We start from the raw sequence: 19,431 nt of genomic DNA on the forward strand, positions 1-19,431 counted from the left end.
TTTTTTTCTATTTCTTTTCTCTCCATCTATCTTCTTCCCTCAGACACACAGTCAGGTTCTCATTCTCACATGCTTTCTCTCTCTCACACATGCGGCCAGACTGTTTTATAACATGTACGCATTTACGTGCGTATGTTATAAAGTGATCATGTCCCTGGGTGCAGGCCGATTATGGGCGCACGTGCACTGGTTTGAAAGTTGCTCTCACTCTCACATGCTCTCTCTCATGCAATCATTCATACACACAGTCTCTCTCTTGCTCATGCTCTCTGACTCTCACACACACAGGCTCTTTCTCACTCCCATATGCTGTCTTGCTCAAGCACAGGCTCTCACTGTCACATGCTTTCTCTCATACAATCATTCAAACACACAGTCTCTCACTGGCACATGCTGTCTGACTCTCATACACACAGGCTCTCTCTCACTCCCACATGCTGTCTTGCTCAAGCAAAGGCTCTCACTGTCACATGCTCTCTCTCATACAATCATTCATACACATAGTCTCTCACTGGCATATGCTGTCTGACTCTCACACACACAGGCTCTCTCTCACTCCCACATGCTGTCTTGCTCAAGCACAGGCTTTCAATGTCACATGCTGTCTCTCTCACACACACAGAGGCTCTCACATGCTGTCTCTGCAAACATTCATGTCCTCACTCCCACACACAGTCTCTCAACTCACTCTCACACACTCACACAATGTCTCAACTCATCTCATACACACACATACACACACACTTTACAGGCCCTCAGCCTCTCTCTTGCCTCTGGGTCTCCTCTTCACGGGTCGCCACAGGATGGGCTCTGCAGCAGCCCTGATCTTCTCGGGCCGCCCGCAATGTGGGATCCGCAGGGGCAGCCCTGCTACCAGGCCCCCTCCTCTTCTCAGCCCGCTGCGACTTGAGATTCACGGATGACTATAAACGCTGCTCCTCTTCTGCACACGGCTGATGCTCCTCCTCCTTCCTGCCCGCGTGGCTCTGGCAACATTTTCTTCCGGGGCCGCGCGGGCAGGAAAGAGGAAGAGCACCTGCAGGTTTGGATGTTACCTTTTTCTTCAGGCCGTGGTGACATGAGCTCCACACAGCACAGCACAGTGGTAGTTCACTGCTCAGCCACCAGTGGGATGAGGTCCACTGGCGGCTGCATTGGCTCCCCCTCACCTCCCCTCGGTATACCACTGCTCGGCACCCTAGGCCCAGGCCTAGTGCTTCCACTGGCCCTGGGAGTAGCATCAACACTATGAAGGCTAATTGGTTAAGGGTATTAACCGCTACACCAGCAGGTTACCCCCATGCACTCATTTCTTCATTTCCATCCTCTTTAGGGTTCCACAGTGTTTATTCCATGCCCCTTTGAATTCTTTCACTATTTGTGCACGCGGCCAGACTGTTTTATAACATGTACGCATATACGTGCGTATGTTATAAAGTGATCATGTCCCTGGGTGCAGGCCGATTATGTACGCACGTGCACTGGTTTGAAAGTTGCCATCTTACTCTGCTCATGCTATTTAGCTTACCTTCTGTAAACAACATGCTCACACTGTTTAGCTAATGCATTGTTGGGTTTCTGTTTGTGAGAACAGTGTAAGCATGCTTTTTCTGACATCATTCATTAAGTGGCTTTTTAATATGACCATTATTTTCCCAGGGTGTGCTAAAATTGGTTTTGCAGTAGTTTTATTACATAGGCCCCTTGGTATGGTATGTTGGATATTTTTTATGGTATAATGGCCTTTTTGTCTAGATGTAATGATCCTTATTTTAACCTTGACCAAGAGTGCTCTTTTTTTCTTTTAAGTTTTCATTCCCCAATAGGGATGTGAATCGTTTTTTGACGATTTAAAAAATCGTCCGATATTTTTTAAATCATCAAAAATCGTTAGAGTGCGCGATACAATAGAAATTCCCCCGATTTATCGTGAAAAATCGTAAATCGGGGGAGGGGGGAGGGCGGGAAAACCGGCACACCAAAACAACCCCTAAACCCACCTCGGCCCTTTAAAACTAAACCCTTCCCTTCCCCCACCCTCCCGAACCCCCCCAAAACTTTTTACAAGTACCTGGTGATCTAGTGGAAGCCCCGGGACCGATCTCCCGTTCTTGGGCCATCGGCGCCATTTTGATGCCACTAATAAAAATGGCGCCGATGGCATGATAAAAAAAAAAACCACTGACCCTTTAAAAATCGACCCCTTAGCTTCCCCCACTGTCCCAAAAAAATGTTTTAAAAATTACCTGGTGGTCCAGTGGGGGCACGGGGAGCGATCTCCCGCTCTCAGGCCATCGACTGCCACTAATAAAAATGGCGCCAATGGCCCTTTGCCCTTACCATGTGACAGGGTATCCGTGCCATTGGCCAGCCCTTGTCACATGGTAGGAGCACTGGATGGCCGGCGCCATCTTTAAAGGGAGGCGAGGGGGCGTGAGCCTGGAGCACACAGAGAAGAGAACAGCTACTGTGCTCCCTAATCCAGGCCCTTCCCTCATATTCCTTCTCCTCCCATTTCTCCTTGGCTCTGGACCTGCCCATCTCACTCCCTCCACAGTTCCATTTCCTTTCTGTCTACAAATTAAACATGGAAAACAGTTCTGCAATCCACCTCCTAGAACCTTCCTAAAAAAAGATGATTATACACTTGCAAGATATGTATTTTAAAACATACATGATTTATTATATCAAATGAAATGAAAACAAAAAAGCACATTTACCCCTGCCATTTGATGGAAGGAAAGTTTTTCATGAAAGGTAGAGTTTACTGCTTAATTTGTGGGGGAATAAGCATTGATGGGTAATAGCTAATAGCTGGTTTGGACGTGCATTTTGGATGTGCTGATCCCCTTATTGCATCAGGGGTTATAGACGCACATACTATTGCATCAGCCTGAATGTTGTACACACATTTTTTGTGTGCAAAACTCTTTGCTTCATTGGCAGTAAGTGTTTGTGCATAAAAAATGTACACACAACTATGGGTTAAACTGTGCGCTGTGCTGAGCGCACTTCTTTGCATCAACCCCAATACTTGTAATTAATTGCAAAAAATCTTTTTAAGATCTTTTAGTAACCCAATTTCCTGTCTTTTTTATTTACTTAATAGGTTTTATAGTACTTTTAGGCCATATGCTCATCAGCTCTATTGTGTGAACTAGTCTACTGTCTGTGTTTTCAGATTTAACCAACTTCACGGTTTCTCCTGAGCCTACTTTTGAAGGAGATGAGTTAAATATGATGTGTAAAACAGAAGCAAACTCCACTGATATTACTTGGCTTAATGGTACTACACAACTTGCTGGGAACGGTATCAGCTATACAATTTACCCTCCGATAATTCAGAATGGAATTTCAGTGTCTGTTCTGAAAATAACCCACATCACTCTCTTTGATCAAGGTATGTTTTATCACATTATCTTAACTTTAACTAGGATTTTCATAGTCACTTTCAAAGAATCCAAACAGATGGAGTACCGCATTTCTATTCATTAAAAAGTGTAAATGTAGTGTAGAATAATGGGAAGGGGTAGTGCAGTCTTTTGAAATGCATTCACCATGATATTCCGTTCTATACAAAAAGTTTAACTTCTTCCCAGGCAGAAGCATAGGATCGAAGGCAAACCTGAAGTTCTTCTGTGGTTTCATTTTCTGAACTGGCAGTAAAAGAGATAACCAATAAATTTGGCATGAATAACAAAAGGGAGAGAGAGAGAGAGAGAGCCTCTGGGGAGGCCTTCACAGTATTCAACTCTTTATACCACTATAGGAAGGCCAGCTAATAACTCAAGGTGAAGTTTTGGTGGTGGTCTAGGGGTTTGGGGCCAATTTGACATGCAAAGTGAGACATACGAACAGCACAGTACACCTCAGTGAAGATTTGACATGAGGACTTTCCTCACTCCAAATGGCGTGAAATCTTCACTGAGGTGTACTGTGCGATTTGTTCGTCTCACTCTGCATGTCAAACTGGCCCCATATCCCTTGTTGCGATCCTGCTCGTGGTAGCACCATGAGCAGGCTCTTACCTCGCAGCCTAAGGGCCATGCTGAAACCCAGACCTTTCTTTCTTGCCTTGCTCCCGTGGCACGGAGGCCGTACCGCCACTTCTGCCATAGCGGCAGGAGCTGCTTACATCACCCTCTTGTGGCCCGGAGGCTGCCACTGCCAACATGTTCCCACACAGCTGGAGCCGCTCTTGCTTTACCCTCCCGCAGTCCAGAGACCACCGAAGTTTTCCCATGCGGCAGGAGCCGCGCTTCTCCTTCTAAGTGACTCGGAGGCCGCCAACACCCGTATCTTGCGGCTGGAGCCACAATACTTTCTTGATGCAGCCAGGAGGCTGCTAACAATGTTCCTACATGGCCCGGAGGATACCAACCTTACCAGGGGCCCTCCAGGGAAAGAGGGCCTGCATCCCCGGATTCACCTGGTAGCTGGAGCCGTTCCTGCTTCAGCTTCAGCGGCAGGATGCTGCCTCTCTCGTCGGGGCCTGCATGGCCCAGCTCCTGCTCCAGTGCGCTGACATCCTGCAGGGCCGCTGTCCATGGTCCTGCAGTCCTCTGCCTGTTCTCCTTAGGTGCGGGGCTGCGCCTCCTCCCTGGAGTTAAAGGGGCAGCAGGGAGTAGTCCCTCTGGGTCCTCCTGCAAGCTCTACCTTGGGTGTTTCCTGCTTCAGCCTTCAAAGGGCTTCCACCGTCATTCCAGCTTTGCCTTTGCAAGGAGTAAGTCCTCCCTAGGACTCCATGTCTGTTCTCCTCCTAGGCACTCTGTTCCTTGTGGGATCCCGGGTCTTTGTCCAGATGTTCTTCGTTCCTTGGTCTCTTGTCCGTCCTTGTTCCAGATGTTTTCCTGATGTTATCTGTATCCTGATGTTCCTGTCCAGAGGTTCCATCTTTCCGTCCCTCGTGGTGCGCGACCAGCTCAGCTGGGCTGGTAGGGCGCGTGGTGGCCCAGTGGTCCATGACCACCCCCGCTGGGGTGTATAGGGTGCTGATGGGATTCTTCCATCTCACGGACCGAAGATCCTCATAATTCATCTGAGTCCCATCTCGGATCAGCGTCCTCAATGTTTGAGTCTTCTTCATCCTCCACATTTGAGCTTTGTCGTCCTCCACGTCTGAGCTTCGTTGTCCTCAACTTCTGAGCTTCGGCACCCTCAACGTCTGAGCCTTCGGCATCCTCAAAATCTGAGCCTTCGGCGTTACATACATCTGAGCCTTCATTGTCCTCAACGCTTGAGCTTTCATCATCCTCAACGTCTGAGCTTTATCGTCCTCCAAGTTTGAGCTTCATCATCCTCAACTTCTGAGCTTCATCGTCCTCAACTTCTGAGGTTCAGCATCCTCAATGTCTGAGCCTTCGGCGTCCTCAACATTTGAGCCTTCGGTGTCCTCAACATCTGAGCCTTCGGCTATCTCCAAGCTGAGTTTGCCTTTGTCCTCGAATGAACTCTGTCTTGTCAGTCCAAGGTGTGGTCCGTGCCTGGCCTTGGTTGGCTGTGGAGGGCACCCTTCGGTACTGGCCTTAGAATCTTCATTTACTTCCAAGTCTTCATTGTCCTGCAATGTCCTGATGTCTTTGTCTGCCTTGCCACGTCCGATGTCTTCGTCTGCCTTGTCCTCTGTCTGGCCTGCTGCTTCCCGCTGCTCCCTAGCAGCAGTCCGAAAGAGCTTGGAATGGTTGGAGGACCATTCAGAGACCACCATTGTGTAGGTGGTCTCAAGGAAGCATGCAGGTCCGGTCGAGGCTCAGGCACACTGCAAGGGCACACATCTCGTCCCACACTGGAGAGTGCCCCCTGGTGCTCTCTCCCATCTGCAGCGCAACACCCCTAGACCACCACCAAAACCTCACCTCGAGTTATTAGCTGGCCCTCCAACAGTGGTATAAATAGTTAACTACTATGTTCACTACCCTAGAGGTTCTCTCTCTCTCTATTCCACTCCACTCCACTCTCCCTATTCTCCATCCCATCTAAAACAGAATTCACAATAAATATCACAAATTCCATTTCAGGCACATCACACAGCTTAACACCAGGAAAAAAGGTGTAGTTATTTCCTGCATTAAAAACATGCAATAGTATGTGTTATACTATCACACACTGCAATAATGACTCTCATTTTCATAGATCCCACCCAAACCCCTCCCCAATCCCTCCCTTTTGAATTAATTCCAAAAGTTTGCATTCACACCACATGTTGCAATAAGTATCACATGCATTATGGCATTATCATAGGCACTAGGGTCATAATGTCATAACACATTTTGATAAATGACCCTGTACATTAAGTGCCTAAGGGCCTAATTTACTAAGCATTTTTCCATAGACACAGAATGGGGGAAAAGCCTTAGTAAATGACCCCCCTTTTAAGTGAGGTTCCTATTTCAGATAAAATTTAAGGATGTAAATATTAGGTCTCTAAATTTAGGACTGCTATTCATTTGCTGAAATTTAAGTTACTAAAATTCAGTGCTAAGCTCCTAACTTTGTTTGCCTAGCCTAACTCTACCCCTATAGCCACCCATTTTTTAGGATCCAAACTTTAGGTGCTTAAATTTAGGCACTCAGTTCTAGTAAATTTTCTTAAGGACCAATTTAGTAGCTAACTCCAAATGTTAGGAACCTAAGTCCTTTGAAAATTGGCCCCATAGAGCCAACAGAATTACTAATGCCCTATCTGAGGAAGAGATAGGAGTGAAGAGTTTAAAATAACCCTTGAATAGCATAATACCCAATGCTCTGTTGGCAGACGTAACAGAACTGCTGGGAAAGTTCACTGCAGGTCAACAGAGTTCCCAATCCCAACTGAAAGAAGAAGTATAAGAGCAAAGGTCAAGACAGGTCTCTGGGATAATTAATGGCTGACTGACAGTGATAAGTGTACAAGGGCTGAAATAGCTTCATCCACAAGGATTCTTAATGCCTAAACAACGGAATGAGATATTGACAGCCTTAGCCCAGCAGGGTTCTTAATAGGGATGTGCATTCGTTTGCAATTAAATAGGAAATAAAGACGATATTTCCTATTTCGTTGCATTTCAGGGGGCCGAAAAAATGAAAGGAAAACACACAAAAGTTCATGTGGTTTTCTTATCAGTTTTTTTTTGGGGGGGAGAAAGGGCACATTTTTTAAAAAAGAAACCCCAAACCCACCCCAGCCCTTCAAATTTAATTAATTACAACCCCCCACCATCCCGACCCATCCCCAAGACTTGCCAAAAGTCCCTGGTGGTCCAGCGGGGGTCCCAGGAGCGATCTCCCCTCTCGGGCCGTCGGCTGCCACTAATCAAAATGGCGCCAATGGCTCTTTGCCTTACCATGTGACAGCAGCTACCAGTGCCATTGGTCGGCCTCTGTCACATGGTAGGAGCAATGGATGGCCCATGCCATTTTTTAAGAAAATTGTGAGAGCTAGGATGACCTGATGCCAGTTGAGTTTTCTATCTTCTGATGGGTCTGAAGACAGACAACTGGGAAAAGAATATTTATTATTTATTATTTTATTTATTCATTTATTTGTGAACACTTGATATTACAACCTTTTCCCAAGGTTAGTTTCAGGATGGATTACAATAAATTTAAATGAACAGAGGCATTAGAACAGTTTACAGTCAAATCCTAATTTGCAATTAACGTAGCATTGGGATCCAGCATAAGAAAACCCATTTGTGAATAGCTTCAAGGTACAGTAGTGTGTACAGTCTCTGCTGAAGGAGTAAACCAATTAATTAAGTGAGTAGAGAAAAGAGTTAGATTTAGTTGAGTTATCAATCCCATGTGGGAGAATTTAATAGTGGAAACCTGGCTTATAAAAAACCATTTTGTAGGTGTGGATTTTGAGTTGCCCTTCTCAGAGGCAGCATGCAATCATGCTTGCTCCTGACTCATGTTTTGGTTTTGGAAAAAGGATTTTGGGGTTTCTGGGTAAGAGACTTGGGATATGGACTAGATGAAAGATGCCTTTCTCCCATTTTAATGATTCCAGCTTTGGACTCTTTTGCTTTAGGGGAAGTTTATCTGCCTTCTTTTCCTTATTTTTTTGGGTTACCTTTAAAAACAGGTTTTATTTTTTAGGTTTTATCTGAGATCCATTTTAATTATTTACTCAGTTTAAGGATTTTATTGAATTGAGATTAAGATCTGAAAGCATAGGGGCGGATTTTAAAAGGGTTACACGGGTAACCGCTTGTGTGTGTGCCAAGCCTATTTTGCATAGGCCCGGCGAAGCACCCAAAGCCCTGGGATGCGCATATGTCCCAGGGCTTTGTGAAAGGGGCGGGGTGGGGCAGGGGCCGGATGGTCGGCGCGCGAAATTGGGTGCACAGTAGTGCACCTTGCACGCGCCGAGCCCTAGGGGAGCCCCGATGGCTTTCCCTGTTCCCCTCGAGGCCGCTCCAAAATCGGAGCAGCCTCGGAGGGAACTTTCCTTCGGCCCCCCTCCACCTTCCCCTCCCCTATCTAACCCGCCCCCCAGCCCTACCTAAATCCCCCCCTACCTTTATTTTGTAAATTACACCTGCCAACTTGCACACACTGCCGGCTGCCGGCGCGTGATCCCCTGGCACAGCCGTCGTACCGGAGGCCTCGGTTCCGCCCCTACCCCACCCCTTTCACAAAGCCCCAGGACATACGCGCATTCCGGGGCTTTGCACGCGTCGCCGGGCCTATGCAAAATAGGCTCGGCGCGCGCAGGAGCGGTTACGCATGTAAATCCTGAGGATTTATGTGCATAACCCTTTTAAAATCCACCCCTATATGCTCCAGTTATTTCTAAAGGGAAGCTATCACCTTCTTTCTGTAGGCAATCCTAGCAATCAGTCAGGTGAGAGAGACTTTCTTATTGAATTCTAGCTACAAATGCTGAAGAATACAATTTTTTAAAATTTTGTTGTAATTTGCATGAAAATCTTATGCCAGGGATATTGAATGCAGTCATATATCTGCCTAGCAGGTGGAACAATCACAGAAACATAGATTTTGACAGCAGATAAGATGGACCTAATGGTCTTCATCCAGTCTGCTCAATTTCATTTCTGGTGCAATGCCATAGCCCCAAGATGATCTCTGGCTCACCCCTCATTTACATTTACATTTTATTGAATTTATAAATCACCTAACAAGCAACATGGGATTTTCTATGCTTTTCTGAGGCTTTCATGAATTATTTTCCTATTTCTGTTTGCACCACCTCCTCCTGGGGGCCATTCCATGAATATATCACACTTCTCATGAAGAAACAGTTCCTGATGTTGCTCCTGAATCAAACCCCCTTCAAGCCTCAGACTGTGAACTCTTGCTATGGAGCATTCTTTCCTTTGAGAAAGATTTGCTTCTGATTTAAACCATGGCCGTGGCTGGGCCTAGGTCGGGGGGGCCAGTGCCCATTCATTTTCATCTCAGGCCCCCACCTCCGGCAGCAGGGTCAGCTGTTAAAGCTGCAGCGGTTAGATCACTGCCAGTCAATGATCCCCTGTGACTTTAAGGAGGCTAACTTGAATGGGAAACCCCACTGAACTTGGGCTAGACTGGTAAAAGTTTAGCTGCTTCAAAGTTCAGTAATAACTGCTGTTTTAACTTAAGAGTTCTTCTAATGAAAGTACTAAAAAATGTTATTTTAATTTGCTCTGGATATCATCCATTATGTTGTGTTTTCTTTCCAGGTAAATACACCTGCAGACTGAAACAAAGTGGCATAATATATGAGAGCTCCTATAATATCACAGTTCAGCCAATTACATTTACTAGTTCAATCAATCTTGACATTGTTTGCAATGGTAATGATTTTAAAGTGTTGAATTGCTGCAGAGAAGATGGAAACATTAATTCTCTTAATGCCGCTTGGACCCCAGTCGCTGGACTATCAACCATTTTAGGTAAGAAGCAAACAGGTTTATGAGATGTCTAAAAAGCTTCTTTTTAAAATTGTGATGAAATTCTCTACATGCAATTAATTCTATGGTGTAATAGGAAAACTTGCAATCTTTATAGCATGGACGGTTTTTACTTTTACAGCCTAATCCTTTGGTACTACTATTGCAGATTATCTGAAAACTGCAGCAGAAGGAAAAATAAAGTTGCTAAATGTCAGCCAGGAGTTGTATATTTAACACCGAGGTGCCAAGGCAGAAGCTAAGAAAATGTAGTCCAGCAAAATGCAAAAAGAGAAACAAGTAATTTACTGAGGAAAAAAAAACTGCAATTACAGTCCAGCTGGTTAGAAGCAGAAAAAACTGTGGCTGTTGAATTGACTGCTTCCTGGGAGAGTTTAAACTGTAATTTCTTGCTGTATTTCAGTTAAATTTCTATTTGCTTAGAATTCAGGGTGCATTTTGTTCAGTCTGCTTTCTAGCAGTAAACTGATTTCTAGGAATATCCCCTTCTTCCCACTCGCTGTGCTTCCCAGGGCCTTTTTTTCAGAGGGTGGGTGCTAGTACTCAGCATCTGCACCTTTTCCTCCACCTGCGTGTACTGCCCTCTGATCCCTCATGAAAAACCTGCATCCTGTGCCTCCTCCACTCCTCACTATGTCCTCTTTTCTGTGCAGAGAAAGGACTTAGAGGAGAGAAACTGCTGTCTGAGAAGTGAAGTGGGGAAGAGAAGAGGACTGATGCTGGGCCCCTGGGGAAAAAGGGAATTCAGCCTGCTGAGAGGGAGGGAGGAGAGAGAGAGACAGAGAAGACACCAGGGGAGCAGGGGAGAGGTAAGAGGGTGATAGCAAAATAGTATAAGGAGGGTGGAAAATATTACATTAGGGCATAGATGTCGGAACGTGTGTGTGTGTGGGGGGGGGGGCGCAAGGGCCATGCCCCCCCCCCCACCAAATTAATGTCTGACTCTCCAGAGTCTGCCACCGCCACTAATACACCTGCTCCTGCACTGATCCCCTCACTCATCCTCCATGTTTGGGGCAGTTTTATAAGTGAAGTGGCAACATTTTATTAGAAACTATCCCTCTCTCTCTCAAAAAAAACCAAAAACCCCTGTGGCATGAGACAATGATGTGTTGGCGGGGTTCCCATTCCTTGCCTGCATTAGGAAGATCTTGCGGTGGGCACCAGGAGAAGAGGGTGGCCGAAAAAGAGATCCTGCCTGGCCGCTGGCATTTCTCCTGCAGCCAGCGGCCAAAGAAGAGGAGGAGGTCCAGTATATATGAGAGAGAGACTGCCCGTGTGGGTGAGAGACTGTTAGAGAGAATGAGTGCACCTGTGTGCATGAGAGAGACACTGTGAGGGAGGGTGCCTGTTTGTGTGTATGCGTGTATGTATGTGTGTGTGAGAGCGAGAGTGCCTTGAGTGCGAGAGAAAATGCATGTGTGTGTGTGTGTGTGTGTGTGTGTGTGTGTGTGTGAGAAGAAAATTCTGGTGACACTGAAGAGGTGCTGGCAAGCCAGAGGTGGTGAAAAGAATGAGGCAGGCAGTGAAAGGGAAGGGAGGGGAGTCAGCAATTCATTTTTTTATTTCTAATCACTTCTTCCTGGGCAATAACCAATTTGTTTCTTTATGTCTCTCTTCTGTAAGAGCTTGGCTCAATCATAATAGACTTTCTTTAAATCTCAGTAAAACTGAGATCATGGTTTTAGGATGTTCTGCTCCCTTTGTCATTCTTCCCTCCTTGCAATTTGATTCCCAAATTATATCCATTGCAAATACTGTATGATATCTTGGGTTCCATCTCAACCCTATGTTATATATGCAAGCCCATGTAAAAACTGTCATTCATCTTCATTTTACAAACTACGACTGTTGCGCCACCTAAAGCCATTACTAGACCCCCAAAATTTCCGAACTGTACTTAAATCATTAATCGTAACTTCAATAAACTATTGCAACACATTATATATTGGCTTCCCATATACTACCATCAAACCCTTAGAGTTAATCTTAAACTCGGCCACAAGACTCCTGACAAACATGTATAAACATGAACATATTACACTGACTTTACAATCATTGCACTGGCTCCCAGCCGAATACTGAATTCAATCTAAACTAGCTCTCTTAGTACACAACTTATTACACCATGTCAACTCTCCATGGGTTAGCAGCACTCCTAAAATGTATGTTCCCACCGAATCCCTCCATTCAATGTCTCAATCATTACTCAAAATTCTGTCTCTTCGTTTAGCTAGATTATCCTCCACCCATAAAAATGCCTTTTCACTTGCAGGTCCAGTCTTCTGGAACTTCCTACCGCAGCACATATGATCTCTGTCAAACCAAAGAGACTTCAAAGCTGCATTAACCTTTTAGATCCTGCTCATTGAAGGAATTATTTCCTGATGCCCCTTTTTATATATCTTAATTAACTAGACTCAAATATGGTATAAATATGGTTAAAAAATTTGCAAGTAATTAAAAGTATATGAAAAAAAGTTCCACTTGTGGAACCTTGGTAACTAAAAGGTTAAAAACAAATTTTTTCATTGCTGTGCTCTCCTTAAAATCTTCAGTTAGTCGTGCTGCCATAGTGAGATCTTTTCTCCTAATCCAACGCACAAGCAGTCCTTCCCTCTCCACTCTCATACTATCACGAGCAAGGTGATAACATTGATTTTTTGTGAATTAATTTTATTATAATTTTATTATGTTTGATTTATTAGCTCTATATTTATTTATTTTATATTTATTTATTTGTGGCTTTTATATACCGAACTTCGTAAAGTAACATCAGCTTGGTTTACAGTAAAACTTCAAAATCAGCAAATAAGGGCTTTACATAGAACTTATATGAAAACAGTGATTAGGAACTATAAAATTAGTAACGAGGCTTAATAACGAAACTTAAATAGAAGTTCTTGGAAAACAGAGATAACATTGCGAGAAATGTTTGGGGCAGAAGTAGGATGGAAAGAAAAGAGGGGGAGAGGAGGGGGAAAGAGGAATTGCATAGGTTGCATAGGGGAGGGGAAAGAATAGAAATAGGTTGCATAAGGGAGGGGATAGGGGAATTACATGGGTTGCATATGGGAGGGGAAAGAAGAAATGCATAGGTTACAAGGATCTATTTACAAAGAATACATTGGAGTGGTAATATAGCATAGGTTGCAAGGATCTATTTACACAAAAATACATTGGTGAGGTTATATAAATAGTAACATAAAGGTGAATTTACAAGATAGTAGCGACTATGAGAGATAGTCATCATGTGCGAGACCATAAAGTTAGAGTTGGGGGATCTGTCAGGAGCAGGGACGTGGGAGGGTGGAGCATAGTAGGACAGAGGAGAGGGACTAATGGAGGGGAGTTATGGGGGTCTGAAGGTGAGCTGAGAGGAGGTGACGGAGGAAAAAAACATTGTGTGGGAGGGGAGAGAATACAGTCAGCAAGAGGATTGTGTTGAGAGTATATTTTGGTGATGAGTACTATGTGAATGCCTTAGTGAAGAGCCATGTTTTGAGTTTTCTCAAAACATGGCTCTTCAGTACTCTTCAGTACTCTTCAGTATATGGAAGTTAATTGTCTTTATGCTTGTGATATTGTTACCTGCCCCGAACTTTGTAGAGGTGAGATACAAATAATTGCAAACCAATTGGCGTAGCCGCGCATATCTTTTAAAATCTGGGGTCGGCGTGCGCAAGGCTGCGCAAAATCGGCAGCCTGCGCGCACTGAGCCGCGCAGCCTGCCTCAATTCCCTCTAAGGCTGCTCCGACCCCCTGCACCTTCCCCTCCCTTCCCCTAACTAATCCGCCCCCCCCCCGGCCCTAACTAATTCCCCCCATACCTTTATCGCGAAAGTTACTCCTGCCTGAGGCAGGCGTAACTTGCGCGCGCCGGGCCGGCTGCCGGTGTGCCATTGTCCTGGCCGGGGCTGGTCCGGAGGCTGCGGCCACACCCTGGAATGCCCCCGATGATGTGCCGGCCGCAACATTCCCCCGACATGCCCCCGATGATGTGATGGCTGTGACACGCCCCCGATGATGTGCTGGCTGTGACACGCCCCCGACACACCCCCTCGGGAATGCCCCAAGACATACACGCGTCCCAGGGATTTGCACGCGCTGGCAACCTATGCAACATAGGCTCGGCGCGCGCAGGGGGAGCTTGGGGCAGGTTTTCGGGGGGTACGCGCATATCTTATGCGCGTACCCCTTTGAAAATCTGCCCCATAATCTGAAATTTAAAAAATAAATGGCTTTGATTTTGTGCATCTATGTTTAAATCTGCACTTTAGAGCACTACTGAAAATTTACCCCATATATACATTTTTAAAGAAAATTTTCAAAATTATGCATAATTACTTATGGTGCTCAGCTCTACTTGTCTGTGTTTCATCTCCTGCACCATTTAGCAAAAGCTATTTTTGGTATAACATTTGAGGATTTGGTGAGGGAAGGGAGGAGGTTTATGTGATAATTTTCTCTGTATTCTCAGGCCCATGTCTTCCTTAAATCAACAGACTAGGATTGTCTTCAATCAATAATTTACAGCACATTGGTGACATAATTACAGATCCACAACAGCTTTCAATCACTGGATCTCTTGCATTGTGATACAAATAGTGCTCCTAATTTCTTGTTGGTCAGATTGTACCTCCTTTGTTACTTTATATGATAACCTGAAATTCCACTGTCATGATGTAAATATTTAATACAAATTCAGAGCAATGAGACAGATCACCAGGGCCAAGTATCATTTTTAGACCACTTTCCGCAGAAATTCTCTAAGAGTCTATACTGAAAGCAGGCCAGTTTTTTCTATCCTGTGCCCTTACCACTGGGAGTTTTAAATCTCTGTAAGTGTCTATTTGGTTTTAGAGAACACAAGCAGAATGGATCTTGACTCAGAGGTTTCTAATAAACCAAGCTGCAGTGAAAAGTAACCAAACAAGGACAAAATATATATTATGGAGATCCCTAAAAAATGGCAACTTTGCAACTTTATTGCACCTGTATTTTCCCATGGGAATCTCACCCTATGAAAATGAAACATCCCAGCTCAAAGCAGTATTCATATGCTAATCTGCTAACAGTGCCTAGAGGGAATTGTGGCCTGAAGTTTGTGTAACCCAGGGCACACAAACGGATTTATTCTCTTCGGGGCTGCTCCGGCTAGCAATTACCTTCTCTGCTTGACTCTCTATCCCATGGTGGATTCTTGCTTATGACCCAGGCAGACAATGTTTTGGTTTTTGTTTGTTTTCAGTATGTGTTATTAGCAGCTGCATCCCAAGGGGTGAGAAGCTGGGACAAACCATACAGGACCAGGCGTTGGGTGTTAAAATAAAGTTTACTGATTTGGAAATAATTAAAATTAAAGTCAATTTATCTATAAGGTTGAAGTTACATCTGACTGTTGGTACATGTGTATATTTCCCTTTAGATAGGTGTCCTTTGTTTCAGGCATCTATGTAGAGTTTCCCCATGGTGATTTTAATTGTGCAAAGCTCACCCAGCAGCTAAGCGAGAATCCTATGGAAGGGGTCCCCTCAATCACAGCAAAACAGTCCTATTTGAAGCCATATCCTTCCTGGACACCTAGCCCGTCCTGGTCCCATGGGCGGAGATCTGATTGAGGTCTCCTGGTCTTGCCATTTCTCCTTTGTTCTGTTATTAGGGACTTCTTTTGTAGGAAAAGTCAAAAAAGGGGATCAGGATCAGTACTGAGGGGAGGTGTGAATCAGAAAATCCTCCCCACACAGCCAGTATCCAAAAAAATACTTCTGAAAGGTAAAGCTGGATGCATCTTCAGCCATCATTGTTTCTCTGTCTCAGCAGGATCTGTCACTGGTGCTTGCCTCTCTGTAGTGTGGGCTCACAGGTCTTCAATCCTCTGGGTGACAGCCCTTTTGCTCCAAAAGGGAATCCAGCGGTAAATTATAGGGGTGTGCATTCGTTTTGAACTTAAATGTAAAACGCTACTTTTTTTTTTTTTAACTTAAAAAAGTGATGAGGCGAAAACGATCGGATTTCCAACTTATTCAACATAGCTGTGTTGAATACGTTGGAAATCGCGATTGTTGATCCAAAATAAAAATTTAAACCCCTCACCTTCCTTAATCTCCCCCCAAAGACTTACCACAACTCCCTGGTGGTCCAGCGAGGAGTCAGGACGCCATTTTCTGAACTCCTTTGCGAGGAGCACGTGACATCGGCGCCACGTCGGAGTGACGCGGCGTCACGAGATTCCCCGCAGGTTCGCTCCGGGACCCTCGTTCGACACAAAAGGAACTTTTGGCCAGCTTGGGGGTGTCAGGAGGCCCCCCCAAGCTGGCCAAAAGTTCCTTTTGGGTCAAACGAGGGTCCCGGAGCGAACCCGCGGGGAATCACGTGACGCCGCGTCACTCCGACGTGACGCCGACGTCACGTGCTCCTTGCAAAGGAGTTCAGAAATGGCGTCCTGACCCCGCTGGACCACCAGGGAGTTTTGGTAAGTCTTGGGGGGGGGGGGGGGGATTAAGGAGGGTGAGGGGTTTAAATTTTTATTTGCACATAGACTCAACTTATGGAATTCTCCATATGTCCATATTGACCGCAAATGACCCCCCCCCCCCCTTTCGGCTTATGGACTTATGAACATAAACTTTTGGTCTGCACATCCCTAGTAAATTATATCTCTCTCTCTGTAATTGATTTGAGAAAGACCCTTTGGCAAGGAGTACTCAATGAGTTATCACTTCAAACTGAAAGGGCAGGGTGAGGCTGGGAGGCCTCACCAGAGAGTAAAACAAGGCTCTGTAAAACTGATCACACTGAGCTCTAAACTGGCTGGGCTAAATATGGTGAGGCGTCCAACCACAGCCCTTCAGGTTGGGAAGGGCTGAGGGGGATGGAAAGCTTGTGATATTAGAGTTCTCTTCAGGAATCTAGGGCCACCCAGTGGCTGATCTGCCACATTTGCTTTTGTAGACAGAACATTTTGTAGATTTTAAAAATGTCTGGCCCTGTCCAATAACTTAAATGTTTGCCTATCTAGGAATATACAGTTGGAAGAAATATCTTCAACATTCATGGCTGCAGTAGCAGAGTTAATAACCAATATTGTGGTGACATGGCTCGTCGCAAGAAATCTGGAGCTCCTTTGCCTTCAGATAATCCAGCTGACTTTTATTCCTTAGAATTTTGTTGTTGCTGCTAGTGCCATCAGGATTTTTGTTTTCATTTTGATACCCCCCTCCTCCCCCCCCCCCATTTAATAGGGCAGGTGCCACAGAAATCCCCTATCTGGTGCCATCAATGAACCATCATCCTTTTTTGCCTACCTGCTTCATTGCCCTGGCAGCTGCAGCAAGTACCCCTGAGACTTGTGCAGGCTGCTGCAAGGAGGATTACGGGGGCAGTAAGCCAAAGGAGCGAAGCAGGGTGAGAAGGTGTAGGAGGATAAAGGAAGAGTGGCCAGGGTGAGCTGGAAAGGGAGTGAGAGTTCAAGTTGCCAACCAGATTCAGATTTTCAGGGCAGCTTGATCCAGTTCTGAGTTTACCTCTTTACCATGCATGATTTTTTTTTCCCCAAAGAAAAGCAGAACAAAAATTCATGAATGCACTGGGACAAAGTCAGGACTGAGTCAGTCTACCCTGAAAAAATGGACTCAGTTGGCAACTCTGGCAGAGAGCAGCAGGCAGGATGAGGAGCAGATAAAAATTGAGAGCAGTGGGTGGGAAAAGGAACAGGTAGAACCTGGGAGCCATGAATAGAGGAGGAGTAGTGTGAAATGAGCAGGCCAAATGGTTTCTTTCTGTGTGTCAGCCATTGTTCTCTTAAGTACACACATCTTCTAAAGTTCAGCTGTGAAGCTAAGATTATTTCTGGGTTCTCTAAACAGGGCCTGTGCAAGGTTTCTGATTGCCCTGTGCTATTTCAAAATATGGTGCCCCACGATCCACTTAACAGTGCTAACGATGTCCCATCCCTCTTATTGCCCTTTCCTCTCCTTCCCTCGGCTGCTGATGCCTCCCACCAGGCCTCCATTGGAGGTAGCGTACCTGCTCAGCTGCTCAGATGTACACAGGGCAGTCACACAGATGCCCGCATGTGAGAACTGTATACTTCCATGAGCTCACAGTACCTTACTTTGGCAGCCTGCTCATGAGGGGGAGGAGGCATTCCAAATTGAGAACACGCCACAGCCCACAGCCTAAGGCATGTCTGCCCAGGATGGCAATGAGGAATAGAAGAGGCCATTGGTGAGGAACTAGGGAGTGCCACAATAAGCAGTCAGAAAAGAGGAAAGGCCACGGAAGGCAATTTTATCACCCTTTGCTGCTTGCCACCTGGAAGAAAGAATATAAGAACATAAGAAATTGCCATGCTGGGTCAGACCAAGGGTCCATCAAGCCCAGCATCCTGTTTCCAACAGAGGCCAAAAACCAGGCCACAAGAACCTGGCAATTACCCAAACACTAAGAAGATCCCATGCTACTGATGCAATTAATAGCAGTGGCTATTCCCTAAGTAAAATTGATTAATAGCCATTAATGGACTTCTCCTCCAAGAACTTAACCAAACCTTTTTTGAACCCAGCTACACTAACTGCACTAACCACATCAGGGGGTCAGGGGTACAGAGAAGAGAAGCAAGAGACAGTGTGCACAGCACCACATCCTCCCAAAAAGAAATTATGGGACTCAAGAGATAACAAGAGTAGAACACAACCACTTTTTGGTATCATAGTTAGAATTTTAAAAAATACATGTAAGATAATAAAAAGCTTTCCCAAGTCATATATTGTAATCAGATATTTAAAATGAAAAATTTAAATATTTTTGCCTTTTGCTTTTTTCTCTACTCCTCTGCATTCATCTTTTGGCTTCTCTTGACTCCTTTCCCTGTTTTCCTTTCCATAGCTCTTCTTTCCATGTTCTCCTCATCCCTTTTCTCTGCTTCTTCTATCCCTCACCACTTCACACATCTTATTCTTTTGCATCAAATCTATTTTTTAACTCTAAGCTCTTATCCCCATCTTATTTCTCCATCATGCCATGCCAGCTTTCTATCCACTTCCATCTCCTTTGTTTCCTCCATGACTCCTCTGGCTCTATCCCCTCCCTTTTCACATCCCCTCTGTCCTTTTTTGTCCCATTCTCCTCATTTTTATTGTTTATTTTGTATGATTTGTCTGTTCCTCATCTTGATATTTTTCTCTGTAACCCCCACCTTCCTCAGGGGTCACCTTCCCAGCCCTGGAGAGCATTGTAACAGCTCTGCCAGTGTGGGAAAACATGCAGAATCTCCAGGTATGGTGGGGAACCTGTTTTAAATTCTAAGTTTCAGCTCTGGGTCCTGGAGTTGGCAGAGTCAGAAAGCTGGAGGCTATTTATTGTCTTTGCTGGTATACAAGTTGAGTTTGATAGAATTATCTGATGAGGAGAGGCCTAGACCTGAGCCTGCTGATTAGGTAAGGCTAGTTCATAAAAACATGAGCAGAGTTTGGGGAAATGAGGGGGTCAAGGCCCCCTTCCTTCAAATGCAACTGACCTACTAACACTGTGA

General features: G+C 45.2%; 1 protein-coding gene across 1 annotated transcript in view; it reads left to right on the forward strand.

The window, feature by feature from the left end:
- LOC115088627 (adhesion G protein-coupled receptor F5-like) overlaps nt 1–19,431 on the forward strand; it is a 192,747-nt gene that overhangs the window by 54,712 nt on the left and 118,604 nt on the right. The window contains exons 8-9 of the mRNA XM_029596887.1: nt 3,182–3,400; nt 9,666–9,878. Coding sequence (XP_029452747.1) covers nt 3,182–3,400; nt 9,666–9,878 — 432 coding nt within the window. The remainder of the gene's footprint in view (nt 1–3,181; nt 3,401–9,665; nt 9,879–19,431) is intronic.

The sequence above is a fragment of the Rhinatrema bivittatum genome, chromosome 3 (assembly GCF_901001135.1).
Source record: "Rhinatrema bivittatum chromosome 3, aRhiBiv1.1, whole genome shotgun sequence".
Classification (NCBI taxonomy): domain Eukaryota; kingdom Metazoa; phylum Chordata; class Amphibia; order Gymnophiona; family Rhinatrematidae; genus Rhinatrema; species Rhinatrema bivittatum.